The sequence below is a fragment of the Leishmania donovani genome, chromosome 6, assembly GCF_000227135.1.
Source record: "Leishmania donovani BPK282A1 complete genome, chromosome 6".
In the NCBI taxonomy this organism is placed as follows: domain Eukaryota; phylum Euglenozoa; class Kinetoplastea; order Trypanosomatida; family Trypanosomatidae; genus Leishmania; species Leishmania donovani.
In genome coordinates this window covers 361,842-388,922 of record NC_018233.1, presented here as the reverse complement: position 1 = coordinate 388,922, position 27,081 = coordinate 361,842, and the positions used below count along the sequence as shown (strand labels likewise).

Genomic DNA, 27,081 nt, shown 5'->3' with positions numbered 1-27,081 from the left:
GGGAGGGAGGGGGAGGGAGGGGGAGGGAGGTGCGTGTGATGCGCTGAGCGGCTGCCACGGGTAGCGCCAAAGCAAACAGGGCGAAGGCAGCGAGAGAGTTTGTGCGGGTAAGCGGTGCGAGCCGAAGTGAGCAAGAGAGCGGCAGTGTGCACTGCGTGCGACAACGGGAAGAGGGTCAGAGAACGAGAGGGGAGGGGGGAAGGGGTAGAGTGTGACGAATGGGGTGTCGGTATTGCGTGTCTGCGCCTTAACATGCACGCACACTCAACGTGGCTGCGAAGAGTGGGGGGGGGGGATGGCTTGATTTTGTCCCGCGTCGGTGCCTCGACGGCGCAGTGTGGGATGTTAACCACATCAGCGTCAAAAAACTAGAGAGCGGGGAGAAGAGGGTAATGCGGTGATGCGTGTTGGTGGGCGGGTGCCTCTTCAGCGCTCGCACAGGCATGCACGCACACCACGAGTCGGGAGAAAGACAGGCGAGTAAGGAAGTCCTCGTCCCTCCCCCTCCGAAAAAGTGTTCCCTGCGGCCTCCGCCCACACGCTCAAGCATTAGCCGGCTCTTTCCCTACTTTGGCTGCATCTGTGCGTGTGCGCAGATGCAGCCGAGGGCAACGGTGTGGAGCGGGTGGCAGCGTACTCGCCTTGCCAACGTGTTTTCAGTTTGCTGAGCCGTCGTCACACTTATGTCTGGGCGCTTCTGCGTGGAGTCGGTGCGTGTTTGGAGAAATCGTACGCGCGCACGCAGACAACACGCGGGCTCACCTCTCGTCGTTATACACAGTAAAAGACATCTGCGGATGTCGAGAAAGAGAGAGTGCGGAGAGTGGAGTGTGCAAGGCAAGAGTCAATGTCGGTTGGGCCGGTGCACACCACCGAAGGCATGAGGCCGTGCCTAAACAGAGAGAGGCGGGCGGTCGTGTCACGCACGTGCAGGCACCCACGGAAGAGGCTGTCCATCTGTGGATGCTGCGCGCCTCCCCCCCCCCCTTTCGCCTACCCTGCGTGGCAAGAAGGCAAACCGAGTGCGGTCCGTCGAGGCGTTCTGCACGAGAAAGTGCCAGAGGAGGGGTGGGTGGGGGCTGCGGCGGTGCATCGAAGAGCGGGAGGGGGGTCAGAGGTGCGGTCGAGTGCGTCTGTGGCACGCGGGTGCACACGCACGCGGTTCCGTCGTTGCCCCTCCGCCCGCTCCTCACGTCTTCCGTGCGTCTCCCTCGCACGTCTTGTCCACATCGAGTTTCGTTCTCTTCGTGTTTACAGCTGTTAACCGTTCTTCGAGTGCATTAGCATGTTCTTAGCGATGCCGCGATGCCTCAGGTGCGCCTGCGTGTGTGCGTGCGTGCGCGCATCCGCGACTGCGTAGAAAGTGGGCGGAAGGGAGGGAGAGGGGCAGCAGGCCGGCAGGTGTTGCACTCACATACGTCAAGCGTGAGTTTGTTTCCGTTTGTTCGCTTGGCTGAGTGCTGCTGCTTTCATCATCACTCGCTCGGCGGCCGTCGCTGCTGCTCGCTCTCTGTCTCGCGCCGCTTCTCTGCCTCGTTGGCGTCCGCCTTCAGCAGTGCTGCTGCACTGCTGCTGCCGGTGTACTTTAGACTCATGACGACGCGGTCGCTTGACAGCGCACACTCAAACTTGTAAGACTCACCCGTGGACATCGACAGCGCGGTCGGTGTGTGCGAGTTCGTGCCGGCATCGATGAGCTGCAGCGCCTGGCCCCACTGCATGTCACGCGAGAAGTTGTGCAGAGTATCCTCGGGTGCCGTCGACATCACCTCCTCGCCGTCGGTGGAGATCCAGTAGAAGAGCCACGCATGCGCCGTCCCGCTCGCCGTTGCCGGCACCTCCACCGGGAAGACCTTCTTGAAAGTGCTGCGCTTCGTCTCAGCAAAGTCGATTGTCAGCAGCGGGATGGGGTCGGCGAGGCGGCGGAATGGCACGGAGCTCATGCGGAAGCCGTACTGCTTGGTGAAGACGACGCTCGTCGTGTCCTGAAGCGCCATGACGTGCGAGAGGTCGATGCCGTTCCAGCTGGAGACGGCGCAGATTTGGCCCAGCGTCTCGCACTCGATGGGCACGGCGTACTGCACGCCGTGCTGCGGCAGAATCTTCGCTGTCTTCGGAAGTAGGCGCTGGCGGGCATCCGCAATGTAGTCGAGCGCGCTCTCGCCGAGCAGCAGTGTGCCGAAGATCTCGGAGACGAGGATGCTCGGCGGCTCCGGCAGATCACGCGGTGTCAACTCCGTGCTTAGCATGTTCAGCACCTTGACCTTGTCCTGCAGCCCGTTCGTTGCGATGTTTGAACGCGCCAGCGACGCCATCTCCGACGACCCCTCCACCGCCACGACCCACTTCGCATTCAACTTCGCCGCCATCATCGACAGCAGACCCGACCCGGCGCCGATCTCGAGCACGCCCGACTCGCCAGGCACGATGTGCTTCTTCAGCATGTTGTAGTAGAACTCGTTGCGCGGCAGATCGTTCATCATCGCGTAGTGGAAGTCGTTGACGGCCTCGACGAGCGCCGCCGGCACGCGACGCAGCCGCGACGGCACGAAGATGTGCTGCTCGAAGCGGTAGTCGAAGTCGTTGTTGCGGTCGTGGCCCTCCTGCTTGCCATAGGAGGCCGAGTTTCGCTGCTGGTGCTCGTGGTGGTTCCAGGAAGCCTCAGCTGGGTACTTCGCACCTGGCGGCAGGAAGCCGATGTCTGCTTGCGGGTGCGCGTGTCGGTTGCTACGGGTCGCAGCCGTCGACGTGTTCTTCTTGGCGCCCCCGGCGGACGTCTTCTTCGACGGCATGGCGTGTGCGCGCGCGTCGGCGGGAGACAGGAGGCTGCTGGAAGAGTGGCGGGGGTAGGACAGTGATGACGAGACGTCAAAGGACGCGGTGCTCAGGCCGGGGGATGGGTGGGGTTCCGGCGAAGCGGTGCAGTCCAAGGTCGTGAACGCACGGATAGCCTTCACAAGTGCGTCGGGAGCCCTTTCGAGGGGGCCGGTCGCGCGAAGGGATCGTAGAGACGACGACGTGGTGACGCTGATGAGAAGCGAAGGACCAAGAAGATGTGCGCGCGGCACGCGAAGCCCGAGGAAAAGGGGAGGGCACAGTGACGGTGCAACACACCGCGAGCGGTTTTCACGCCTTGTATGTGCGTTCGGGAAGCCTTAAAGTGAGGGGGTGGTTGAGGGTGGTAAGCACCGGCAAGAGATGGTTGACGTGTACGCGTAGATGGAGAGAGAAAGAGGCGGAAGGTGACGGAAGGGAAAACGGGGGAGTCCACTGCGCATCGTTGCGGTAGCCCTTCAAGCATGCATACGCGGCCACCCCCGTCACGCAGGCACACATCTTGGGCGTGAATCGTGTCACATCACGTCTGCCTCAAGCTTGCTTTTCGTGTGTGTGTGTGCGTGTGCGCAGCCCTGCTCCCCTCCCTCCATTTTACGCCTCGCTTCATCTGCCGCTCACGAGAGCAGCACACGTCGAGGAGACAGGAGCAGGAGAGTGGAGGGGAGAGAAGCGCGTTACGATGTCCGTCCATTCAGTTTTCGAAAGGGGGAGGGGCTGAGTGTCTATTCCGTCATGTCGATGCGCGCGCGCTGCGCTCGCGTCGGCCTCTTTTCACTATCCTGCCTTGAGGCTTCATGCAGCACGCTCATCTACCTCCACGTTTCAGGCGCTCGAGGTCTTGCGCTGCGCGACATCCACGCGGCGCAGCGACACGACAAACTCGTGCACACTCGCTCACGCGAGGCACCGGCCATTCTTCCTCTCGCTCGCTCTCCCCGTGCACCGTGTGTATACACACAGGCACATCACGCAAGACGCGCGATCAGGGCACGCGTGCGGCGACGGAAGAGGCACCGAGGGAGAGGCGAACGAAGGCAGCCTGACGGTGAGCAGCGGGAGGAGTCGCGGACTTGAAAGCGAACGAGCACCAAAAAAGCGCAAGCGCAGCACGCACACGCACTCAAGCATAATAACTTATAGGAGCGTGAGCTGAGCCCCGTCGTCGTCGCCGCCGCCGTAGTAAGAGAGAAGGGGAAGAAGGATGCAGTGGTGGCGTTCGTGGGCTTCAGCTGCGTGCGACGAGGCCGGTGCACGTTCCCACAAGCATGTCCTCTGCCCTCCCTCACTCACTCCCTCTCTCTCCGCTCGCAACCGCAGCCACGGCGACAGCGACAGCGACGCGGACGCTAGCACACACCGCGTCTGCGGCGTCGGAGACCCCGCACGAGGAGATCGAGGGAATGAGGGTCCCAGCACACAACGGAGAACAGCTCAAACAAGCACGAAAAAAAAAACGGGAAGAGCACGACGACACGCGGCCTGAGCGCGCGCGGGTGCGGTCGGGAGATCAGCCGCAGCCACGTGCGAGAGAACGCAGGCGCGCACCCCTCCGCGCCGCTCATGGTTACCCAGCGAGTCTGCGCAAGGGGCGGTCGCCGGGCGACGAGGAGGCGGGAGCCAGGTGAGTGACAGCGTCACGGCGGCAGCTGCATGCATACGACGCACATGGCGCCTCCTATCTCTCTATACGGCCATCTCCATCTTGATCGGCGGGTGTGGAACGTAGTCGATCACCTCCATGTCCGTTAACTCGTAGTCCTCGAGGAACTGACGCTCCTCCTTGAAGACGAGGGTCGGGAACGCGTGCGGGACTCGCTCGAGCTGCGACTTGAGGGCACCGACGTGGTTGCGGTAGACGTGGGCGTCACCAAGGGTGTGCACAAGCTCACCGGGCCGCAGGCCCGTCGCCTTGGCAATGAGGATGGTGAGCAGCGCGTAGGAGGCGATGTTGAAAGGGACGCCGAGACCCATGTCGCACGAGCGCTGGTACAGCATGCAGGATAGCTCGCTCGTGTCCGTGTTCACGTAGAATTGAGCAAGCAAGTGGCACGGCGGCAGCGCCATCTTTTGCAGCGCGCACGGGTTCCAGGCAGTGAATAGAAGGCGGCGGTCGTTCGGGTTCGCCTTGATCGTCTCCACGATGGACCTGATCTGGTCCACCCCTTCGCCGTCGTAGTTCGCTTCAAACCCCTTGTAATCTGCCCCGAAGTGGCGCCACTGGAAGCCGTAGACAGGGCCGAGGTCCATCTCCTTATTCTCTGTCAAGCCGCGGCTGTCGAGAAACTCGCGCGAGCCGTTGCCGTCCCAGATGTGAATGTCCTTGTCCGCCAGCAGCTGCGCGTTCGTCTCCCCGCGCAGGAACCACAGCAGCTCCTCGCACACGCCGCGCCAGAAGACACGCTTCGTCGTCAGCAGCGGCAGGCGGTTGTCGCGTAGGGAGAAGCGCATCTGTGCGCCGAAGAGGCTGATGGTGCCCACGCCGGTGCGGTCCTCCTTCACGATCCCCGTCTTCATGATGCGGTCAATCAGCTCAAGGTACTGCCGCTCCTCATGGTTACGCGGCACGTACTTGCAGATCTCGAACTCGAGGCCGTCCGCCTCGCTCTTGCGGCGTCCCTGAGACGACGCCAGGTCCCACGCCGTGGTGGTGTTCTCGGGCGGAAACGGAAAGAAGCGCGTACACGCAGGCGCCGTCGTGTAGATGCGGGTCAGGTACACCTCCTGCAGCTTCTCGACGCACGGCGACAGCATGGCGTCCGCATAAACCTGCGCACCCCCGACGCAATACGCTGTCTCGATGGAGCTGCAGTACGGCGGGCGTGCGAGGAGGCGGAGCGCCTCGGCCAGACCGTCGTTCACCACCACCACATCCTGCGCCGCGGCAGCGCGCTTTCCCTCCGGCAGCGGCGCCAGAAGCTCCTCGACGGTGGCCTTCGAGGACAACACAATGTTCAGCCGTCCCTTGAGTGGTCGGAACTTTACCGGGACGCTCTCCCACGTCTTGCGGCCCATCACGACAGCGTTGCGCTTCTTCTCCGTCGGCGGCTTTTTGTTGCGCAACAGCGTCGTCTGGTCCTTGAAGAACGCCATGTCCTCCGGCACCCGCCACGGGATCGACTCGCCGTCGCCGATGCCGTGCTGCTTATCGAGGGCCACAACGATGGAGAAGGCGCGCAGAGAGGGGAAGGCGAAGTCCGCCTTCGTCGCCGGCATCGGAATCTTAAACCTCGCAGCTGCCCTGGACATCCTCGTATTGCCAGGACCCGGATGACGATGGCAATGGAGGAGGAGGGCTGCTATTCAGCTATCTATGACGGGTGGAGGGAGGCGGCGTGCCTGTGTGCGAGTTTCGTTCGTCAGTGCTGTGCTGATGATGCGCACGACCAGAACGCGTCTCTCTGTACGCGTGAGCTGTATCTGTCTACGCGCGCGCGTCTCTATGGATGCCAATGATGGTGTGAGGAGGGAGGATGATATAGGCCTTTGAATTCTTCGCGTATGCTTCAAGCATGCGCACGTGCGCGTGTGTGAGAGAGGAGGATGCAGGGGTGGGACGCACTACAGAAGTCAGAAAGCGATAGAGAGGCTGATGGGCCTGGGTGCAAGCCTCAAGAGGGTGAGGGTCGTCTGCAGCTTGGGGGGGGGAGGGGTATCCAACCTGGGAAAGAGTCGAACGTGCATTGACGCGGGCACGCACGCGCACAGGAGCAGCGATGCAGTCCTCCTCGCGTGAAGCTGGACGCTTGGCCGCTTGATCATCGACGCACAACACACCGCAAACACGTGCGCGCTGTCGATGCGGCTGGCGTTGCGTCGTTGTCTTCTTTTCCATTCCTCTGTGCCTGTCTGAGCGTGTGACGAGTAGGCAGAGGAAAGGCCTGGACAGCTCTCACACATGCGCACGTGCACTCACACAGAGGCGTCGCACGCACGCGGCCGAAGAGCATCATGGATGCCGGACAGAGACAGAGAGTGCCTACTCGTGCACCTACATGCATGCTACATGATTACTCTTGCGTGGTATGCTACTACTTAGCTCTGAATCAAGATGAAAAACGAAAATGCGCAAGCACGCGCTGGCGCATCGCCCATCATCGTCCTCATGCTCAGCCATTCTCTCCATCACGCCGTCGACGGAAAGGGCTACCCCCGCGTACCTAAAACGCGCAGGTGGGCGCACGCTAATAACATCAGAGAAACCGAGCGCGACCGTGGTCATCGCTCCACTAAGCCCAACCACCGCGACTAGCACACATACACCCATGCACATACATACACACGCACACACACCTCAGCCCAGCGATATGTGTAATGCACCTCGTCGTCATCGACAACCCTCAGTACTCCTCGTCATCGCCGTCGGAGAGCGACTTGAGTACGCAACGGTACGCGTCCCACTCGTCGCGAGACTCGGCCACCAGGGCGAGCGGCAGCCGCAGCGACATACTCGTCGCCAGCAGGTGCCCGTTCGGCTGAACATTGTTGCCGCAGCTCAGCTTCCGCGCCATCCATCGGCACAGCTCCTCGTAAGTGATGCAGCCGCGGCGGCTCTTGTTGACCATGCGGAACATGCGCGGAGTGTGGCGCAGCACGTCGGGCCGGTCACGGTGGTAGACATCGTAGGTGTACTTGGAGAAGTTGTCGTAGGTGAGTGGGCCGTAGTGGTAAGAGAGGGACTCGAAGATGGAGGCTACAAATGGCACGCTCTCGCGCGCGCACAGCAGAAACGGGAACACCGTCGCCGGGACACCAAAGACGGCCTCGAGCGAGTTTGAACCAGCCGTGGTGAGCATCGCGGACGACAGGACGTTGCGGTTGTCAACGAGAAACTCCTTCAAGTGGTCCAGCTCGCGCAGCAGCATGCGCTCGTCATATACCTCGCGCTCCATCACCGCGTCGTACACGTGGGGCGCGATGTTGATGTCGCCACCACCAAGTCCCGCGGCGGCGGCGGCCGTTGCGCCGTAGAAGACCTCCTCGTCTTCCTCCTGGTCCTTGCCCTGCAGTTGGATCCAGGTGTACTCGGCCATCTCTTCATCCTCGAGGCGGTCATTATCGTGGCGCCGAGGACGGTGATGCTGCTGGAGCGGTGGGGGGAGGTTTGCTGGCGCTGTTGCCGCGATCGCCGCGACAGACGGTAGGTCGTCACGGTTGCTCACCGGGCTCGGCAGTAGCGGGCAGGCAATGCTGGCGCCTCCGACGCTGCCCCGAGTAGCTGTGCCGCTGATCGTCGGAGCTTGGGGGCTGGAAGAGCGGTATCGGTCGCGGCGGCTGCCCGCCGTCGGACCTCCCTGCCTCTCACCCTCACGAGCCGCGTTGGCCGCAAGCGAAGGAAACGGTGGCGGCGGCGGCGCCGGTGCCCCATCCGTGTGGCAGTGCCTGTCAGCGGCGGCCGAGCGTGAGGCGCCCGCCGTGGTAGGCAGTGGAATTTGGGACACCGCAGCGCGGCCCTTCTCGAAGCCGCCCCCTGCACCGTCGCTACAGCGGCGGCGCTGCCGATACTTTTCCTGAGCGCGTTGCCGGCGGCGGCGGTCTTGCCGACGTCGGGTGGCAGTGTACAGCAGCCCTTCCAGCTCTTGCACCTCGGCATCGTCATCTGGGAGCCCCAGCGCGCGCCTGCCCCAGAGCGTCTGTGGCACATACACGAGCCCCAGCTCCGCCTCCAGATCCTCCACAAAGTCCCGCAGGCTGTGGTTGTGGTAGTAGAGCACGGCATGCGCGACGATCTCATCCAAGACACGGACAGCTGGGTAGTACGGGTCGCCGCCGGCTGCGATCACGTCCATCAGGTACACCTCGCCTGCGAAGCGGCGCGAGTAGCGCGTGGCCATCCACACCTGCAGAGGCGAGAGGCCGAAGTGTCCGTTGTGCATGTCCAGCCGCGAGGCGATGCACCACTCGTTGCCAAACGTCACGATGCGCTCGCCCGGGAAGTACTCGGCGAGTTTGGCTGGATCGAAGCCACACTTCGCGCCGTCTGGGGCGAGCTGCGACGAGCGCCAAGGCATCCCCACACCACTATCGGTGGCGCCACCCGCAGTGTGCGCTCCCACAGCGGCCGAGTCGCCGCGCGGCTTGCACCCGAGGCCCACGAGGGAGCCCACCCATGCCACAAGCGCGCACACGCGGCTCCATAACCGCCGCCGCCAGCGCGGCAGGCCCACCGTGTCTGCCGCACCCGCCCCGCCGCACACCAGGCCAGGTGGAGGGGTAACCGATCCTGGCGCGGTGGCGTGGCCGACGCAGTGTGGAGACGCAGCGTGCCGCTCCGCACCCGCCGCGCCCGCGGCAGACGCGGCGGAAGGGAAGAAGTACTCTGTGCCGACCCCTCCGGTGAGCTCCGCGTAGAGGGAGCCGGTCGCGGCCGTGACGGGGCTGAGCCCGGCAGGCTGGGCACTGCCGCTGCCGATTGCCTCCAGCACAGTGTCGTGGTAGGCGTGATGGAGGTGCTCAAAGATGGAGTAAAAGCGCGTGTTGCGTGCCCGCTGCGCCTCGATCTGCTCGGACTCCAGAGCGTCCATCGTGTCCTGCAACCCGGCAAGACCGCCGTACTCAAGATACGAGCAGCCCTCATCTTCGGTTGCCGCGGCAGCGGCGGCGCGGGCGGCGGAGGAGTCCTCTCGAGCGTTGCGCACCCCTTGACCAGCGGCATTCGCGTCTCCTACAGCTGCGCTGCCGCTGCCGTGGAGCGTGGCCTGCAGTTGAGGCGCAGGCTGCGCTGCAGCTGGAGGAGATGCGCCAATGCCGGCTAAGGTGACTGGAACCCGGCAGGCCCCAGTGTTGTCTGTCGCTGAGCTGGACAGGGAGTAGGATCCGCTGCTGGTGTGCATCGGTATCTTATCGCCGACCGACGTGCTGCTGTCTGACGCACCCCCAGAGTCGGAGAAAGCGCCGCCGCTGCCGCCGTCGGTGCGTGGCAGCTGCCGAAGCTCCTGCTGTTTCTCCCATTGCTGACGGTCTAGCAGCTCGAGAATGTTCTCGTCACAGGGAGCCCGGATGGACGCGTTGTACAGCAGCGCCGTGGCATCGCCGTAGGTGTAGTAGAAGGAGATGCCGCTGCGCATCGGGCCGCCGGCGACGCCGAGGAGGTCGGATAGAAGCTTGTTGTACTGCTTCAGGCGGTTCATGTGCGTATCCTGCGCAAGCGGCAGCGACAGAGGGGCGATGGCGCTGGCGTTCACGTCCATCGGCGAGTCCGGCACGCGCGGCGATTGCGAGTGAGAACTCCAGTTCTCGGGGCGACCAGCCCCACCGATGCCGAAGAGTGCGGCTGAGTTGCCCGGAGACGTGTAGACCTGCGTGACGCCGGTGGCGCTCACCCCGAGGACGTGGCTGCTGCTACAGCCCGAAGATTTGTACGTGTAAACCATCGAGGCACCGGCGTGGGCGGACCCAGCTAGTGCGGCCGTTGTGGCGCTGCTGCCACCACCCATCACTGCCGCGCCGGGCATCGATGACGTAGGCGGCGAGACTCCCGTGTACGCCGCTGCTGCTGCGCCGTTCGAGTCGTCCGGGTACTGGTAGAGAGGATAGTGCGTCGTGCCATACATGCTGCTCACGGAGTCGGCCGAGTACGTGTACGGCAGCAGGCCAGAGCTGGTTCGCCGCGGCCCGCTGCGTGGAGCCTGCAAATGCGGCGGCGGCGGTGGCAACTGCTGCGCATTGCCTCCAGCAGCAGCAGCAGCAGCGGCGGCAGCCCCTGCAGCTGGTGTCGACGTGGCGCTGCTGAGAATACCAGCGGGGCCTCGGACATCGAGATCACCGGCGCATCCGCCGTTGTGCAGCTCACCCTTTCGAGTGTCTCTCTCCGCCGCCAGTGTCACAGTTGCTGACAGCGGCGCTGCAGTGTTGGCGGTTGCCCGGTGCCGCGGTGAGGTCAGCGCTCGCATGGCCGACAAGGGTGCGACGGAGGCCGCCGCCGCCACCTGGGCCTGCTGGCGCAGCAGCACTGCCTGCGGTGTCACGACGCTGTGGCCGTAATACGCGTCAAAGGTGCCGTACATGCTGTTGTTGGGCACTGCAAGCGGCATGGGCGTCATCGAGGCGGCCGGCACTCCATCACCGTCGGGCAGCTGGAACGAGTAGTTGCTGCGGCTGCTCATGTGATTCTGCGCAGTACCGCCGCTCACGGTGAGGTGCGTGGCACCTTCCGCGTTGAGCGGCGAAGTGGCGGGGACAGGTGACGCCGGGTTCTGCACCGACCGCTGCGGCTGACTGGTGTTCGATGGCTGTTGCGGCAGCAGCAACAGTACAGTCGTGTCCTGATGGTGACGATGACCGCCCGCTGAGACGTCGAGGCTCGCATCGCGGGTGGTCAGAAGTGTGGCGGTCGGTGCGTCTGGCACGGAGAACACGCACGAGGACGGAATGGTGCCCGCGCCAAGCGCGGGAGGAGAAGATGAGCTGAGCGCGGGCAGTGGTAGTGGGGGTGGCGGCAGTGGCATCAACGGAAAGCCGCGCTCCGACATCGAAGTGGTGCCAGAGTGGAAGCCGGCCGCGCCCGTGCCGCTGAAGCCTGGCGTAGTGTTGCTGGCCCCACTCACCGATGACGAGGTCGTCGCGGTCGACGCCGGCGACGAACCAAAGTGGTTCTGCAGAGCGCCGCTGACGGAGGCAGGCGTCATCTGAGCGTGGCCGTGGCCAACAGCGTTGGCGGCGCAGCCACCGTTGCTACCGCTACTGCTGACCTGCACCGCGGGGCTGCCCGCAGCGGAGGCGGTTGCGGGGGGTGGCGGCGGCGTTACGCAAGTGTTTGCATTGGTTGCCGTGTGCACAGCAGTCCAGTGGGAACTGCGGGTGGAGCTTGCAGACGCCAGTGAAACTGGCTTGGGTGCGCTGCTGCTGCCTCCGCCACCACTGTGGTCGCCTTGACAGGATTGCGACTGCGGCGGTGGGCTGCCCAGGCTGCCGTTCGCCGAGGCTGGTGAGTGCGGTTGCGGTGGCGGCGACCCCGATAAGCTCTGCGGCACCGCCAGCAGCATGATCGGTGACGTGGCGGTGTACGGCGGCGGTGATGTCGGCGAAGGACTCGGCGCTCCAGCTGAGGCAGGCGCGCGTCCTCGGCCGCTGCCGCCTGTGTCGCCGCCCGCACCACGCTCGCTCGAGCGCGGTGCCGCGTCCGCGGCGCAGGACAGGGCGCTCACACCCGTCGCATTCGCCGTCAGCGAAACATCAGCGGAGACTTCAACGGAGACGCTGCCGGAGCTGCCACCGAGGACGTGTATGTCCACCTCCGTCAGCGTCGGCGAGGTCTGCACCGACGTCGCGGAGACGGCGGCGGTAGGGGGGTCGCGCATGCCCTGGAGTCCGCGCGGCGGCTGCACCGCGTACACCTGCGAGGCGCTGCTCGGCTCATCGGTCGAGCGCTGGTGTTGCCTAGCATTGCCGACGGTGGGTGCGGCAGCACTGGTGGCGTCCCTGCACTCCGCCGCACCGTAGCCAGCGCGGTCGCTTTCGCCTTGGGAGAGAACGCCACCAACTCGCGCGTTGCCCTCTGGTGCGGTGCTCTGCCGCCGAGTTGGCGAGGAGGCGCTGTAGAAGCCGCCGCTGGCAGCCGGGTAGCCGTGTCGGTACGGCGGCGGCGGCAGTGACGGTGGCGAGGTCTTCGGCACGTCTGGCTCACCAAGCGGCGCTGGCGCTCGTGACTCTTGCCGATAAGCTGCGTTGGCGCTTGTGCGCGTCTTGCGCACGCTGTCGCTACGTAGAGGTAGCACGCGCACAAACAGGTGGCCAAAGTCGCGGCCGGCGCTCCCCACGCTGAAACGCTTCACCATGGACACGGCGCGCGACACGACGGTTGCCGGGTTCAGGGTCCCAGTCAGACGCTTTTTCAAACTGTCGCCGTCGCCCGACTCGCGCCTCCGGGAGTTCAGGCTCCGCTTCTGTTGCTGCCGCCCTTGCTGCGCCCGCCGAGACGCCTCCTCGCGAGCGCGGCGCTCTCGTCGCTTCCGATCCCGGCGCTCCTGCCGGCGCTGCTCCTGGCGGATGCGCGCTGCGATGGCGCGTTGGTTTTCCTGCTCCCTCTGCAGCAGAATGAACTGCAGCGCACGCTGCTGCGAGAGGACCTCCTCGGCAAAGGTGCGACTGAGAGGGAAGCCGCGCGCGTGTGCGGTGACGTAGCGCGGCACTGCTGGTGGCAGGATGCGATGCACCCGCATGTCCGGAAGTGGAACGGCACACACGCGAAAGGCCTTTTCCTTCAGGTCGCGCACAAGCGTCTCGCGCATGCTCTCGCGTCGGATGAGCACCTCCATCGCCCACGCCGGCAGCTGCAGCGGGCCACTGTTCGCCACAGTGTGGCGGCAGTCCACCTGGTCGAGCTCCGGCGTGCTCGCCAGCGCCACGGTGCCGATAGAAAGCAGCGGCAGTCCCGCCGGGCGCGGACAGGAGCGACGCTGCGGGCGGCCTGAAGCAACGCCTGTCGTCGCCTCGCCACCCCCGCTCAGCGACGTCATCCGCCCCACGCTGTCGGACGGCCGCAGTGCGGGGCTGCTCCCGTTCACACGCAGCGACGGCGTGGAGAGCGAGGAGAGGGCCTGGCAGCTCTCCGTGGCCGGCAGAGCCTGCAGCATCGCTTTCGCTTCCTCGTACCACGGCTCCACGTGGTCCTGCGTGTACAGTACGACGGCGTCGAGAGCCTTGCGGGAGCGACAGCCCTGCTGGAAAACACGAAAACGATAGCGTAGCAGCACCTGTGGCTCGATCTCGCGCTGTCGCAGGTCCAGCAAGGTGAGGTCCTCGCTGTCATCGTCGTTGTCCTCCACAGCGTCCGGCCCCTCGCGGCTGACAAGGGCCGCGTCGCTGATGCCACTCGGCGTCCGCGGGCTTCGCTTCCCGGGATCTGCACCGTCCCGCTGCACGCCTGCTGCCTTCGCGCCCGCACTATTCGCATCCGCGTCGTCGTCGTCCACCTCCGAGGCCCTGCTCGACGGCAGCGCCGTGGTGTTGACGCCGTCACCGACAGCCGTGCGCAGTACGTGGATGTAGAAAAGAAGTTCGTTGTCGGAGATTATGCGACCTGCGGAACCGGACGGCAGCACACCAATGCCGCTGGCGCCACCGGCAGCGCCAGCACCAGAGAATGCGCTGCCGCCCCCGCCGTATGCGGAGCAGCGCGAGTCCGCCGGCAGCGCACCGAGCGGCGCCTTGAACCCGGGCTGCGTCCCAAGCGGCGGTGACATCACCATCTGCGGCGGCTGAGCTGGGAAGCTGTAGCTCTCAGAGAGGCGCACCACGACCTGGGGCGATGTCGTCACCGCCACGGAGGAGAACGCAGACGCTGGCAAGGTCACAGGAGACGTAGCAGTGCCACCCGCCGTCCCAGGGGACGCATTGGCAACTCCGACGCCGGCCGCCGCAGCCGCAGCACCACCACCGCCACTGAGGCCTACGTGCGGCGACGGCGCCGTCAGCTTCGGGGAGACCGGCATTCGGCAGAAATGCCCCGGCGACAGCGGAGAGAGGCAGTAGTTTTCCAAGCCGGTGGCACTGCCCCCCACGGCGGCCGTGACGTGGTGTGGGTGGTGACTGAAGGGGTCCATCGCGTTGTTGTTGCCGCAGTCTCCCGCCGGCGCCTGGACGCCGAAGGTGAAGGACAGCGCGCGCGCGAGTGACAGAGGCGACCCCGGTGTGACACTGACACCGCCGCCGGCGCTGGCGTTGGCTCCTGCGCTGACGCCGAGACCTTTGCCGCTGCCATCGCTCTCAGCGGAGCCGCCGAAGAGCTCCGCAGCCGCGCGTCGCAGCGCCCAGTCCTTCTCTTGCAGCACCGCCGCGCGGAAGATCAACGAGTAAAACAAGTGTGCTGGATAGATCTCGAAGGAGATGCGCAGCTGGGTCTGTGCCCTTGCCGCCGTCGTGGCAGCAGTAGCAGCGGATGCTTTAGACGGCTCCGGCGGTGGCCGCCTCCGCTGTAGCGGTGACGTCGGCGGTTTCGCTGGTGCCGCAGTCGTTGTCGTCCTCTCACCGTCGGATGTGCCGGTGTACGGCGGCATCAGCGGCGGCGCCGCCGGGTTCGCAGGGAAGCTGACCACCTGTGATGAGGTCCCTGTAGCCGCGGCTGCTGCCCTGGCCTGCGCTGGTGGCAATGGTCCCGTCTTGAGCTCCTCCATGATGATGATGTCGATAAGGCCCTCTTCGGATGAGGTGCTGTCGAGGTGGAGCGCCTTCCAGAGACTCGCCGCATCAGTCGACACGTCGTAGCCGAGCGGGGCACGAATGACCACGACCGTTGGCACACGCCCAGGTGTTGGCTCTAGCAGCTGCACGATCTTGTTAATAGCCTCGTCGGCCGTGTCCGTCATCAGAAGACCGCCACGCTTGGCCTCCGCCGCCGCTTCCGCCGCAGTGTCGACAACCGTGGAAGTGTGCCCTGGATGTCGCTTGGCTGCTTCACTCGATGGCACAGAAGTAGCCACAGTGCAACTTGTCTCGTCGGCTGCCATCGCGCCAGTCTTCAATAATGACCATCGTGTTCGACGCAGCCACGCCAACACCTTGCCAGACGCAGCGCAGGCGCTCTCCCGCCACTGGCGGATGACCCAACGCCACCCCCTCGCGCAGGCTCCGCCGAGCACACTCGAGCCGCGCCGCACCGCACACAATATGCGCATCACCAACAGCTGGGCTACGGCGCAGCTGGCGATGACGCGACGACGCACCAGTCGTCGGCACCGGCGCCAGCACCGGCGCAGCCGCCCGCTACAGCAGTGCCGTCCGTGCTGGCAGAGGTGGCGCAGCGTCGAGTTCACGGAGCGGAAGGAACGGTGGGCATTGCCGTTGATGTTACCGTGCGCTGATGTATGATGCGCGCGGCCACCAGTCGTCATGAAGCGGCGCAGAGCCGACGAAGCTTGCGAAATGGGGGTTTCGGTGGGGGCGTGGGTGAAGGAGCCGTTCCCGCCGCTGGCCGTGCTCTCGCCTGTGGCACCCTCGCTGCCGCCGCTGCCCCAACCGCGAGGCGCGCTGTCGTAGCCGTAGACAGGTTGCACGGTCGATAACGTCTCAGGTAGCCACTGCGAGCTCGCAGGCGACCAGTTCGCGCTACGTCGAACGCTGGTGCGAGAAGATAAGCGATGGTAGCCGCTGCTACTGCGATGGTGATGGTGTTGATGCTTCGGCGGCTTGCCACTACTACTGCCACTGCCACCGCCCGGGTAGTGCGCCGTGTGCCGAGCGTACGTGGGGAACGCAACGCTTGCGCTGGCTGTGCTCATTGGCGTGCCTGAGAAGTAGCCCTGACTTCGCGGGTGGCTCCAAGTGTGCTGGTGAGTGCTCTGGTGCTGCTGCTGAGAGCGGTAGTGCACCGAGGACAACGACATCCCTAGTTGCTGCTGATGGAGGGAGGTGGCGTTGTTCGAGGAGTTTATGCGCGCCATGATGGCGCTGCCGCTGCCGGTGACGCTGGAGTTCATGAAGGGAGAGGGGGTGGTGTTTATTGTGCTGGAGGCACCGCCGGCAAGACAGCTGCTGCCTTGCCGGTCCCCGCTGCAGCACACCGAGCTGCGCAGCTCCGCCAGTGCATCCGTGACGTCCATCTCCGTCGCGAACAGCGGCGGCCCGTACATGAGGGCGGGCGCTGTGTACTGATACGGCTCCTCGTCCTCCGCCACGCCGCCCCATCTTCCACTGGCCAACAGCGATGGCGCCGGCCCGGGCACGGAGGCAAAGGTCGCTGTGTACGCTACCTCTGGGGACCCGCTGCTGTCACCGCCGCCGCCGTCACCACCACCGAAGGTCCACGGGGATGTCGTGTTCGCTCCCGGCCGCGGCGTCCCGCCACATGCATGGATGCTCGGGGCCGGCGAGGAGGCACCACACCACAGCAGTTGGGCCGGATAGCGGCCCCCTTGGGCAGCCATCGCGCCGGACATAGAGTGTGGGGACGAAGACGACTGTGGGTTAGACATCGACCTGGGCACCATGTTCTGAGCGATATTGCTGAAGCTCCCGGCTGGATCATTCGGCGGTGGCTGGTGGTTATGGTGTTGGCTGTGTTGCTGCGCTTGCTGTGGTGCGTCGTGGGAGCCGTGAAGGCCGCCCCACGTGACGCTGCCACCATCGAGCGTGGCCTTCACCCATGGGATGCCGTCGGGGCTCGTCACAGAGCCGGTCGTCATGGCCAGTAGCGACGACGCGCCACCCTGCGAGTCTGCAGACGACCCCGTGGACTGCATCAGTGATGGGGTGATGATGCGGGAGTAGTAGCTGCTGCCGCTGGTGGTGGTTCTGGCGCTGGTACTCGGCGAGCGCGAGTAGTCCGAGTCGTAGGAGCTGCTCATCGTCGTCGTCGATGAGATGAGCGACACCTCGCTCGATGTCATCTTACGGAGCCCGCCGGTCCTCGTCATCAGTGGCCCGTTGGTGGAGTACACGCCCTCATCGTAGCCGTCGTTGTCGCGTGGGTCGTCGTCGTCGGCGTCAGAGTCGACGGCGTACAACGAGGTGGCGGAGTTGGCAGAGGGCAACAGGGCGCCCTCTCGCTGGGACGACGCCTCTGCCTTCGCGCGGCCTTCTCTTTCTTTCGCCGTCGCCGTTGCTGCACCGCCGCTCGTGAGCTCGTTGCCGGGGGCATCGCGCCTCTGTTGCAGCGGGTCTTGCGGCGCGGGTGCGTTCTCCGTCGTTCGCAAAAACGTCTGCTGGCCGCCGGCTCCGAGGACGTTGCTGACAGGCGCGGAGGCCGCCGCGGTCGCTGCCGCACGCCATGACGGCAACTGCTGAGAACTCCTTGCGCGACACAGCTGCGGCCGCATGCGCCGGCGCAGCCGTCGGCGCTCCCGCTGCTGGCGCCGAATACGCCGCGTCGCCTCTGCCCGCGCCGCCACGGCAAACGGCGTGGGATCGCCAAAGCGGAACGGGCCGTCGTGCAGGTCGCGCAGCAGGGCGATCGTGTTGTCCGCCATCGGGCACGGGCCCCGCGGCGGTGGCCGCGGACGGGCGAGGCGGCGCCGCAGCACGACACCGGCGCAGAGAAGCAGCCCCACGCCGCAGCCTATGGCAAGGTATGTTCGAAGCCGAGTCGAGGAGGAGGACGTGGTCACCGGCGCTGACATCAACGACTCTGGCGACGCAGACGCCATGGATGCCGTCGTCGCCATGACGAGGGCGAACGCAGGTGGAGAGGGAAGAGCAAGAGAAGCCGCTGCCGGGTGTGTGCTGCGTCGCTCTGTCGACTTATTGCGGGTGTTTCGGTCCTTTGGTGGGTCCTTGCCTTCGGTGCCGTTCTTCGCATCTTAGCGGCCGCCGCTTAAGCTCGGAAGTACGGGCGGAGACACGCAAACACACACACACGCGCGCGCGCCGTCTCTCTTCCTCCCCCGTGTACGTCAACTGTCACGAGGCTCCAAAAACGAGGAGGGGGTTTGCTCCTTCTCTCGCTGTGTGTGTGTGTGTGTGTGTGTGTGTGTGTGTCTGGCTGTCGTCGACCGAGCCGCCTCACGCCGTGGCCCAGGCAAGGCAAGGGCAAGGGTAAGCTGTGTGTGCGTGTGCGTGGTGAGCAGATATGAGAAAGGATTTAGAAGGTGCGCCTGTGCAGTCAACTGTGATGCAATTCCGTCTTCTGTCTCTCTGTCGCTTGTTGCGTCGCAGCTGAATGATGCTGCGAGCTGCGGTGCGGGTCGCGAGTGTCCACGCGCCGAGAGGTGGGGCGAGCGAGATGCGCACCAACAACGGCAATGAAAATATGCGATGGCCGAAACGCGCCAGGGCAGCAGGCGACGAAAAGCGAGAGCGATGCACGCGGCAGCAGGGAGAACGCTGATATATATATATATGTGTGTGTGTGTCTGTCGACGTTCTGCCGTTTCCACTGAGGAAACACGCGCGGAGAGAGGGACGATGATTGCGGTTGCAGAGAGCGTGAGAGAAAGAGAGAGACGTGGAGGCAGCGGCACTTGTGTCGCACGCTCGGCACCGTGTTGCGCTTGCCCTCTCTTACCTCACACACACGCACACACAGAGTCTCTCACACCGCGGAGAAAGGCGTGCAGCGGTGTGTGCGGATATGCACACGTGTACGTGCGCAGAAAGCTATGTCGAACGCGTGCGAGTGGATAAGGAGCTCAACATGGCGTGCGCACACGCGCGCGGAGAGAGAATGGGGCCACACCGCAGCAGATGATGTCGTCACTGGAGCGAACAAGGATGCGCTGCACGCGCTGGCAGCAGCACGCACGCGCACACCCCTAGTCAGCACAGGAACAGCGACGAGAGCAGCGATGGGAACGAAAATACATGAACCAAAAGCGGAATGCTGTGTGTATACGACGCTAAGATTTCGTGTTCTCTCGCGCGCGCGTGTTCGGCGAGCGTCACGGAGGTGGCGTAGTATGTGTATCGTCCAGCGATGGGGGTGCTCGAGCATGCGTCCTCCGACCCCGGTGAGCGCAGGGCCGGACGCGCATGAACAACAACAGAAGAAGAAGGAGGGGCGCCGCGCAGTGAGCGCCGCATAGGAGAGAAGCGCAAGTGGCAAGAGACAGGAGCGATTTGGTGCAGCGTCAAGAAGGGAAGGATCAGGTGAGCTTTCAGGCGCCACCACCACCACCACATACACACAGAGAGCGCGCGAGAGATGCACACGCACATGTGCGCAACGCATGCGCATATCTGCCATCAGAGATCACAGACACCGAGAGAGAGGTGAGAAGGCAGCAAGAGGGGATGCTGATGGAGAGCGAGAAAGACTTTTCGTTTTCGTTGGGTGGGGGGGGGGAGACAGAAAAGGTGCCGCGCGAGTGCAGCACACACACACACATATGCACACGCCCGCCCGCACGCACGCACGCGCTGGCAGGCACAATAACCTTGATTCAGTCGATGTGTCCTGCGTTCGTTTTCTCTTGGCGCGTGCACCTTTCCTTTCCCATCCTTATGTAGCGTCGTGGCATACACCCGTTGCCGCCGTATCCTCGACTTAACGGTTTAGTGGGCGCTGCGCACCCGCCCGCCCTTGCACGTCACGCCTCCCCACTCTCTCCGCTATCCGACATCATGAGATGCGCTTCGACACACTGCTTCCACATCCGCCTCCCCGCTCCCACTGTCAACGAACGAAGTGCTGCGTGGCGCAAGACAGTGGAAGGCGGAGTGAGGGTGTGGGAGACGGTCGGCAGGGGAGGCAGGGGGGTGGGGGCGGTAAAGGCGGGTGGTTTAAGGGTGGAGTTCATGACTCCGTACCCCCTTTCCTCTTACATGTGCCTGTCCGAGTATCGCCCGGAAGAGGGCCGACGAGGCGACGGCATGCTTCAGCTACTGCAGAGAGTGCGCGCCCTACTCGGCCTTGCTCGCGGCTAACGCGGAGGATGGCATGGCCTGCTTCACCAAGCGGCTCACCAGCGTTCCTGTCTCGCCCGCCACCCGCGACACGACGCTGAACATCTGCGCATCGCCAAAGGCATCCTCTTCGTCGCGCGAAGGCACCGTCGCGACGCTCGCGCCGTTCTCATTTCTCGCCTTCTTCGCAGGCTGCTCAGCAGCGATGGCGGCAATGGAGGCAGTATCGGCCGAAGCACCCTTACGTGAACGCTTAGCACCGGGAGTAGTGGCAGCGGCAATGCCAGCCGGCGCATCAGCCGCAGAAGCCGCGGCGGTGGCGGCACTCCTCCTCTGCCTTTCCAGTTTAACGAGCTCCTGCAACTTCTTGATGTACTCCGTAATGCGCTCGATCTTCAGCGCCAGCTGCGTGTCTGTGGAAGCCGACGACAATGAGGTCGAGGCTGCCATGGCGGATGCAGCCGCGCCGCCCCCGGATGCCACCTGTCGATGGGTGATCTTGTCCAGCGAGTAGAGGGACAGCGTCAACGTAAAGGCAGCAGAGAGATACAGGCGCGCCTGCTCATCAACGGAGTAGTGCGAAAGAAGCGTGTCCTCGTCCAGCCGCCGCAGTGCTGGCAGGAGATCGGCGCGCACGACGGCCAGTCGCTTCGACATCTCCCGCAGCAGCGGCTCCACCTCGCTGTCCACATCCATGGCACGGAAAGGCGCTCGTGCACGTCTGTGTGTGTGTGTGTGTGTGTGCGCGCTAGAGGTGGAATGGGGAAAGAGGCGAGACAGAGTCAGAACAGGCAGTGCGGCTTGCGTATGTTTAGTTCGCGTTGGAGAGGCGGAGGAAGTGCGGCAGCGGGGCTCCAGCACACGCACGCGCGGAGGAGACAAGCCCAAGTCGACCAAAAAAAAAACGGCTAGAGAGCCCGAAAGCACGCGGTCTCTGTGGGAAGATACACGTGACGCCGCTTCGGCTTCGTTGGCTAGTCGAGTGCTGTGCGCGTAAAGCAAGTTGTCAGCGGGAGGCGGCAGCCCGCACGACGAGGGGGACGTTGTGTGCAGGAAAGCGTTTTGTGTGTGAGAGAGAGAGTGAGAGACGGAGGAAGAGGGGGGCGCAAGTCAAGGAAGGCGTAGCGCGCCATCTGGCACGTGCGTGACGCACCTCCGCCGAAGTCAGCCTTTTCGCTGCGTGGCCCATGTAGGGCATGCTGTTGTACCCTCTTGAGGGCATGCGCTTCTCCATGCCGGCCTTGTGCATCGACGGCATCCGCGCTACGGGTACGCAAGAGGGAAGGGAGCGCAGGGGCTCGGCGCGGGGCCGCCTTGACGCATGAGCGTGGGTGCTGCAAGCAACAGAAGACGCGCGCGCGCGAGAGAGAAAGGGAGGCGCTGGACATGCCCGTCCCTTCACGACGGCAGAGGGAACGGAGCCGACCGGTGGCCGAGAGGTGGGAAAGGGAGGGAGAGGGAGGGTGTGAACAGCGGGCCTCTGTGAGATCGCGAATCGAAGAACAGAGAAGCAAAGAAAGAGGAGGGGCGACGGAATGCCGCTGCTCCGCCTCGCGAGCACAACACCAAGACGGACATAAACATGAGCGACCGATTCCGCGAACCCTCACGCGAGCACGCACACTCTCGCAGCGCGCGCGAGACTGGCTTGAGCGCGTGAGCACGTACATGCGGCCCTTCTGCTTGCAGGAGAGAGCTGCACAGTGCACACCCCCTCCCACACACCCTCCCGCGCGACAGCCACGCCACCGCGGCCTCTTCCTCTCTCCTCACCCAAGGGCAGCATCCAGGACAGAGACGCGCACGCACAGCTCAAACGCACAGCGGTGTGAACCGAAAGGCGAGAGGGCGAGGGCAGGGAAAGGAAAGGAAGGAGGGGTTTGCAATAGCTGGGCACGAAACAACACTGCAAGTTGCACACAAGCGTACGCACACAGAGAGATACAGAAAGAGATGGAAACACTGATAGACGGACGGAGAAGGTTTGCGGGTGGGCGGGCGAAAGGGAGAGAGAGAGAGGAGGGAGGGGAAGGGGAGGGGGCGACAACGGGTCGATGGAGGGTGCTGATGTAGCACCGGCAAACTCGGTCGTGAAGAGAATCATCGCCTTCGCCGCCGCGGCAGCGCCGCTTCACTTTGGCGGCGGTGCCGGAGCGCTAGCTTTCGCCGATGATGTGCCGTCGCCAGGGAACGGCGCCAGCTGCGGCGCGGGCTGCTGCTGCGCCACATAGTAGTACTGCGCGTCGGGGTGCGATAGCGCGCGCTGCTTTGCGTCCTCACGCAACTGCGCGGCCCTCTGCGAGGTGGGCGACAACGGCGACTCGACGACGCGACTGCGTCCGAACGAGAAAGCGGAAAAGAAGCCACGGCTGCCGCCACCCCCGCTGGTGGACGGCAAGATCGCGGCAGGCTGCGTCGTCGGCGGCGGCGGCGGTGGTAGTGATTGCGGCAGGAGTGATAGCCTGACCGCGTCCACGTTTGTCTCCGCCGCTCCCTCCGAGTCGTTGTACGGGCTGCCGGGCCTGCCGGGGGTCCGCGGTTGTGGCTTCTGCATTTCCGAGAGGGTATCGTGTGAAGTCAGTCCCGTCATCGCCGCCGCGCCCGTGGCAGAGCCTCCCGCTCGGCCTTTGTCGAGCGAGTTCGTCGCCCCTTGCATCGGCGGCCCGGTGCCGGAGTTCGAAACCGTAAGTGAGAAAAGCGAGAGGCGGCTGCCGTCACCGCCGCCGGGCCTCGGTGCTGCTGCATCGCTGGCAGCGGAGACTCCGCTCGGCGACGCTGCACCTGCGCTCGCCGTGTCGAAGGCGGCGCCTCCCGTCTGTGTAGGTGCTGAGGGTGCCGCTGCCGCCGCTGACTTCGTGTGGCCATTGTCTTCGGTGGAAGCTGCGGCAGCCGCGGTGGTTGTGGCGACCTTCTTCGGCGCATCGGTGCCACTGGCCACCGCGCCCGGCTTCTCCTTCTCCGATGTCTCCTTGGTGTTGGCACGTGTCGCAGAGGCAGAGGGCTTCGATGTCGCCGCGGGGACGGTGATGAGGTCGCGTGGGTCCATGCGCCAGTACACGAAGGACGAAAACTCGGGGTCCGCCGGCACCTCCTCCTCGTCCTGGAACACGTCATCGTCGTCGTCGTTCAGCTCAGCGAAGGTTGCGCGATGGCCATAGTTGTACTTGGGCCTGTGCGCGCTGGCGGCACTGGTGCTGGCCTTCACTGCAGGCAAGGCAGAGGCGGTCGACGGAGCGCCTGTTTTTTCGGCCCCGGGCGGGCGGCTCGAGATCACTGCGGAGGAGGCCGCTGTGGGGACTGGAGGGGCCCACAGCTCAGCAGCAGCCCCCGGAAGCAGTCCGGTGAGCGTAGGGCCGCCGCCCTTGTCGAGTTCCGGCGGCTCTCCCGGGCTGGCAGCGGAGCCGCTCAGCGCGCTCGCGGCGACCATGTCGACACGCTCCGAATCCACCAAGCTGAACGCCGCGGATGCATGGCAGCCCGCGAGAGAGCCGCCACCGGGGGAGGCCCCAGACCCGGACGTGTGGTGGGGGGCGCCCTCCGCGCCACAGTCGGAGGCGCCGCCGCTCGCCTCCTCGCGCAGATCCAGAGAGTCCGACGACGAAGACGCTGCGGAGGAAAGCGAGGTGGCCGAGGACGACGACGCAGAGGAAGATCGGTGTAGCAGACTGCGCGTGTAGGCGTGTCGGTCGCGCCCACCGGGCGCGGCATCCTTAGCTGGCGACGTACTCGTCCCTGTGCCGTGGGTTCGCTGAAGATGCCGTGGCGCGCGCAGAACGACGGGGTGCCGCCTAACGGGCGGAAACGTCACGTCGACAAGGTGGCCGAGGTCGCGGTACGTCTGCCGCACCAGGCACACGTGCAGCACGCTCGAGGGGTCAATAATGAAGATCTTGTGCGTCGGGATTCCCGCCGCATCGTAGCTGATGACGTCGTTGTATCGGTTGCCAAAGCCGGCGAAGAAGGGCTTTGTGCTGGGCGGAAAGGCGGCGCGCACACTCGTGAGGCACGCAATCTTGAAGACATGAGACTGCTTCGATACCTCTTGCGTGAGTGCAGTGAAGAAGCGCTGCGGTGCCGTTAGCACCGGGCCCATCGGCAGCCGCACCCCGTCCTGCTGCAGCGTGAAGAGGTACGACTTTGTTTGGTTGATCTGCGACACGCTGCGGGCCGTCAGGTACACCATGCGATACCCGTTGCGCTCAATCTTGGAGTAGAGATTGCAGATACCGGGGTGCGTCCAGTCTGCACCTTTGCCCAGCATCGCATAGAAGTGGCCGAGCAAGTCGCTCTTCGTGATCGTGCCGTCCACGTCGCTCACCACGAGGCGGTCCGTCCAGTTCCAGAGGAATATGTTGCACGAGATTGACACAATGTCGCCCTTGTCCTTGCGGGCGAGGTAGCGGACAGTGTTGCAGCCCTCCTTGAGGTGCAGCTTCCACAGATCCGCTTCTACCGGGATAATGGTGCGGGTGAAGTACGGGCCGCCACCGGCGCCGCCGGCGGTGGGCGTCAGCCTCACGGGGCGCCCCTCTGCATCCGTGACCTCCTCGGGGGCGTGCAAGACGCCGGTGCTCGCGTGGGGCACAGCGACTTTGTCGGCGTCCTTGGCGCTGCTGCTGACCTGATTCTCGGCTGTCGGTTGTGATGGCGACGGCAAAGACGGCAGCGGCGGCTGCTTGATGAAGGAGGTCGCTGCTCCGACAGTCTGTGGCTCTAGGAGAAGCGACGCGCTGATGCGGCTCACACGACTGCCTTCCACTGCAGAGCACGATTCACCTTCGCTGGCACTCGCCGATCCGCGGTGCGTGGTGGCTGCGTCAGCAGCGATGTTGCCCAGCATAATGGAAATGTCAGGCGGCGACACACCGCTCGTGACGCTGCTTTCGAAGGACGCGCCCTTCAGCAGAGCCACTTCTTCCTCTCCGTAGAGCGCGGCGTAGTCGGGGTCGGTGTCCATGGGGTCGAGAAAGTAGGCATCCTCGTCCACCACCTTGTAGCTATCCGTGCTCCCCGTCACCGAGGTGGCCGATGACGCTGCGGTGGCTGCTTCCACAGGCGGTTGCGGCGGCGACGACGGCGCCGGGGCCAGGCCCGCTGACTCACCTTCCTCCGTCCTCGTCGCGGGTCGGGCCACAAGCTGGTCGATGGTTTGTGTGTCAGTGCCATCACCTGCAGCCACCGGCGTGACGATGAGCGATGCCTGTGCGAAACTACCGTCACCGGCAGCCCTCACCGTCGCTTCACGCGAAGAGGGCGACACATCCGCAGCGTCCACCACGATCTCGACCGCGGGCGGTTCGGGACGGTTGCCACCGAGGTGGCCGTCGTCGTCGCCGACATCGCTGCCCTCGTCGTCGCCCTCGTCGTCGCCCAGGTGGCCTTCCTCCCGCGCGGTCTTCAGCAGGTACGGGTCGTCGCCAAAGCCCATCTTCGACAGCCGCTTTCGCGACTTCTCTGCTGCCGCCATCGCACGAAGAGCGAGTCGCGCCTCCTGCGCGTCGCCGGCCGAGTGGATAGCGCGCGTCTCGATGGTGAGATGCCCATCATCGGCTGTGTGGAGAAGCGGTAGACGGGAGCCGGGGCCCTGACAGCGGGAGTGGTGATCGCCGGGCCTCCGTTGACGGCCCGCATCGCTAGAAAACGGCTTGGCGTCGCTTTCTTTCGCAGGGCACGGGGCGCCAGTGGGGGAGTGCCGCTGGCCAGGTGGCAGCGCCGCCGATGGCGGCGAAACTTCAGCGGCTGCGTATTCGCCTGTTTCCCAAGCGTCGCAACCCGCTGCTGAAAAGGACGGCAGCTCTGGGGGCGACTCGGGGCGGATAGGGAGGTGCTGCAGCTCCGCCGTGTTCAGCACCAACGTCTCGACTTCCTCCACAGCACTGACAAGCGAGCCCACGGTATCCAGCTCCTCTTCGTCGCCCTTTGCGGCACAGCCGGCGCCCGACACCCCCGCCACGGCAGCGGCGGCAGGCAGCATGCCGCCTCCGGCTTTCTCAGATTGTTTGGCCGCCGCCGTACCGTGGCTGGCCTCGCCGAAGGCGCCGTAGGTTGGCTGCAGCCAGTAGGCCTTGCCACCCTTGCCGATCTTCATCACGGCAGCCGTCAGCTCACCGTTCACCTCCACCTGCACGGCGCGACCGACGTAGCTCCACATCTGCGCCCGCCCGAAGCGCACGTTGAAGGGGGTGCTGCGCAGCGAGCCATCCTTGTGGCGTATCACAATGACATCGTTGGCGCAGCTTGACTGGTCGAAGTGATTGAGGTTGAAGAGGCCGCCGAGGGTCGAGATCATCCTTCTCGACGGCGGGCGCAGGTGCCGCAGGCGGAGGAAGAGCGGGGGAAACGACGGTCAGCAACCACGACGCACGCGCACCGAGGCGCCGCCGATACAGTATGTGTGTGTGCGCGTATGTGTGAGCTGAGAGGGCACGTCAAGCACGCACACAAGTGCAGGGCTCAGAGGGGGCAGCAGCACAATGGAAAGAACGATTCACGAAGCGCGCGCGCTGACAGGTCGAAGACGCACAGTCACGCATGCGTGGAGAGACGTCCTCGACTACGTGCGAAGACGCACGCTGCAAGGCTGTCGTAGGCTGAAGGGGAAGAGACGGAGAAAGAGAGAGAGATGCCCGTGTGTGTGTGTGTGTGTGCTCGGGCGTGTAAGAGGGGTGCGGCGCGTAATAGAGGACTACAGGAGCTCAACGCACGTAAGACTCTCAAGCAGCTAAAAGTGCAGGGTGAGGCGGATAGGTGCACGCACGCGTGTCCGTGAGATTTACGAGGAAAGCGGTTAGTGTGTGCAACGGCAGATGTGCGCGCGATCGATGTACGTCTGCGTGCACGTGCGCTGTACGTGTCTGTGTATGTATGCGGTTTCGAAGATGTGCGTGCGTGTGTGTGTGTGTAACAAGGCCGGTATGCATGCGAGTACCTTCGCTCCTTCGCCAGCGTGTGTGGGAGAAGAGAGAGAGAGCG

General features: G+C 64.7%; 5 protein-coding genes across 5 annotated transcripts; all 5 read right to left on the bottom strand.

Moving 5' to 3' along the window:
* Positions 1-1,475: 1,475 nt before the first annotated feature.
* On the bottom strand, positions 1,476-2,792 carry LDBPK_060900 (hypothetical protein, conserved; the record flags this gene model as incomplete). Its single annotated transcript, XM_003858348.1, has 1 exon — positions 1,476-2,792. One exon carries the CDS (start codon positions 2,790-2,792, stop codon positions 1,476-1,478), a length of 1,317 nt encoding a protein of 438 aa, XP_003858396.1.
* Positions 2,793-4,521: 1,729 nt separating this feature from the next.
* Positions 4,522-6,084, bottom strand: LDBPK_060890 (dihydrofolate reductase-thymidylate synthase; the record flags this gene model as incomplete). Its single annotated transcript, XM_003858347.1, has 1 exon — positions 4,522-6,084. The coding sequence occupies one exon, from the start codon at positions 6,082-6,084 to the stop codon at positions 4,522-4,524; it is 1,563 nt and encodes a 520-aa protein (XP_003858395.1).
* Positions 6,085-7,175: 1,091 nt separating this feature from the next.
* Positions 7,176-17,933, bottom strand: LDBPK_060880 (hypothetical protein, conserved; the record flags this gene model as incomplete). The annotated part of the gene is made up of 1 exon (XM_003858346.1): positions 7,176-17,933. The coding sequence occupies one exon, from the start codon at positions 17,931-17,933 to the stop codon at positions 7,176-7,178; it is 10,758 nt and encodes a 3,585-aa protein (XP_003858394.1).
* Positions 17,934-20,106: 2,173 nt separating this feature from the next.
* Positions 20,107-20,805, bottom strand: LDBPK_060870 (hypothetical protein, conserved; the record flags this gene model as incomplete). Its single annotated transcript, XM_003858345.1, has 1 exon — positions 20,107-20,805. One exon carries the CDS (start codon positions 20,803-20,805, stop codon positions 20,107-20,109), a length of 699 nt encoding a protein of 232 aa, XP_003858393.1.
* Positions 20,806-22,240: 1,435 nt separating this feature from the next.
* Positions 22,241-26,398, bottom strand: LDBPK_060860 (lipin, putative; the record flags this gene model as incomplete). The annotated part of the gene is made up of 1 exon (XM_003858344.1): positions 22,241-26,398. The coding sequence occupies one exon, from the start codon at positions 26,396-26,398 to the stop codon at positions 22,241-22,243; it is 4,158 nt and encodes a 1,385-aa protein (XP_003858392.1).
* Positions 26,399-27,081: the final 683 nt, after the last annotated feature.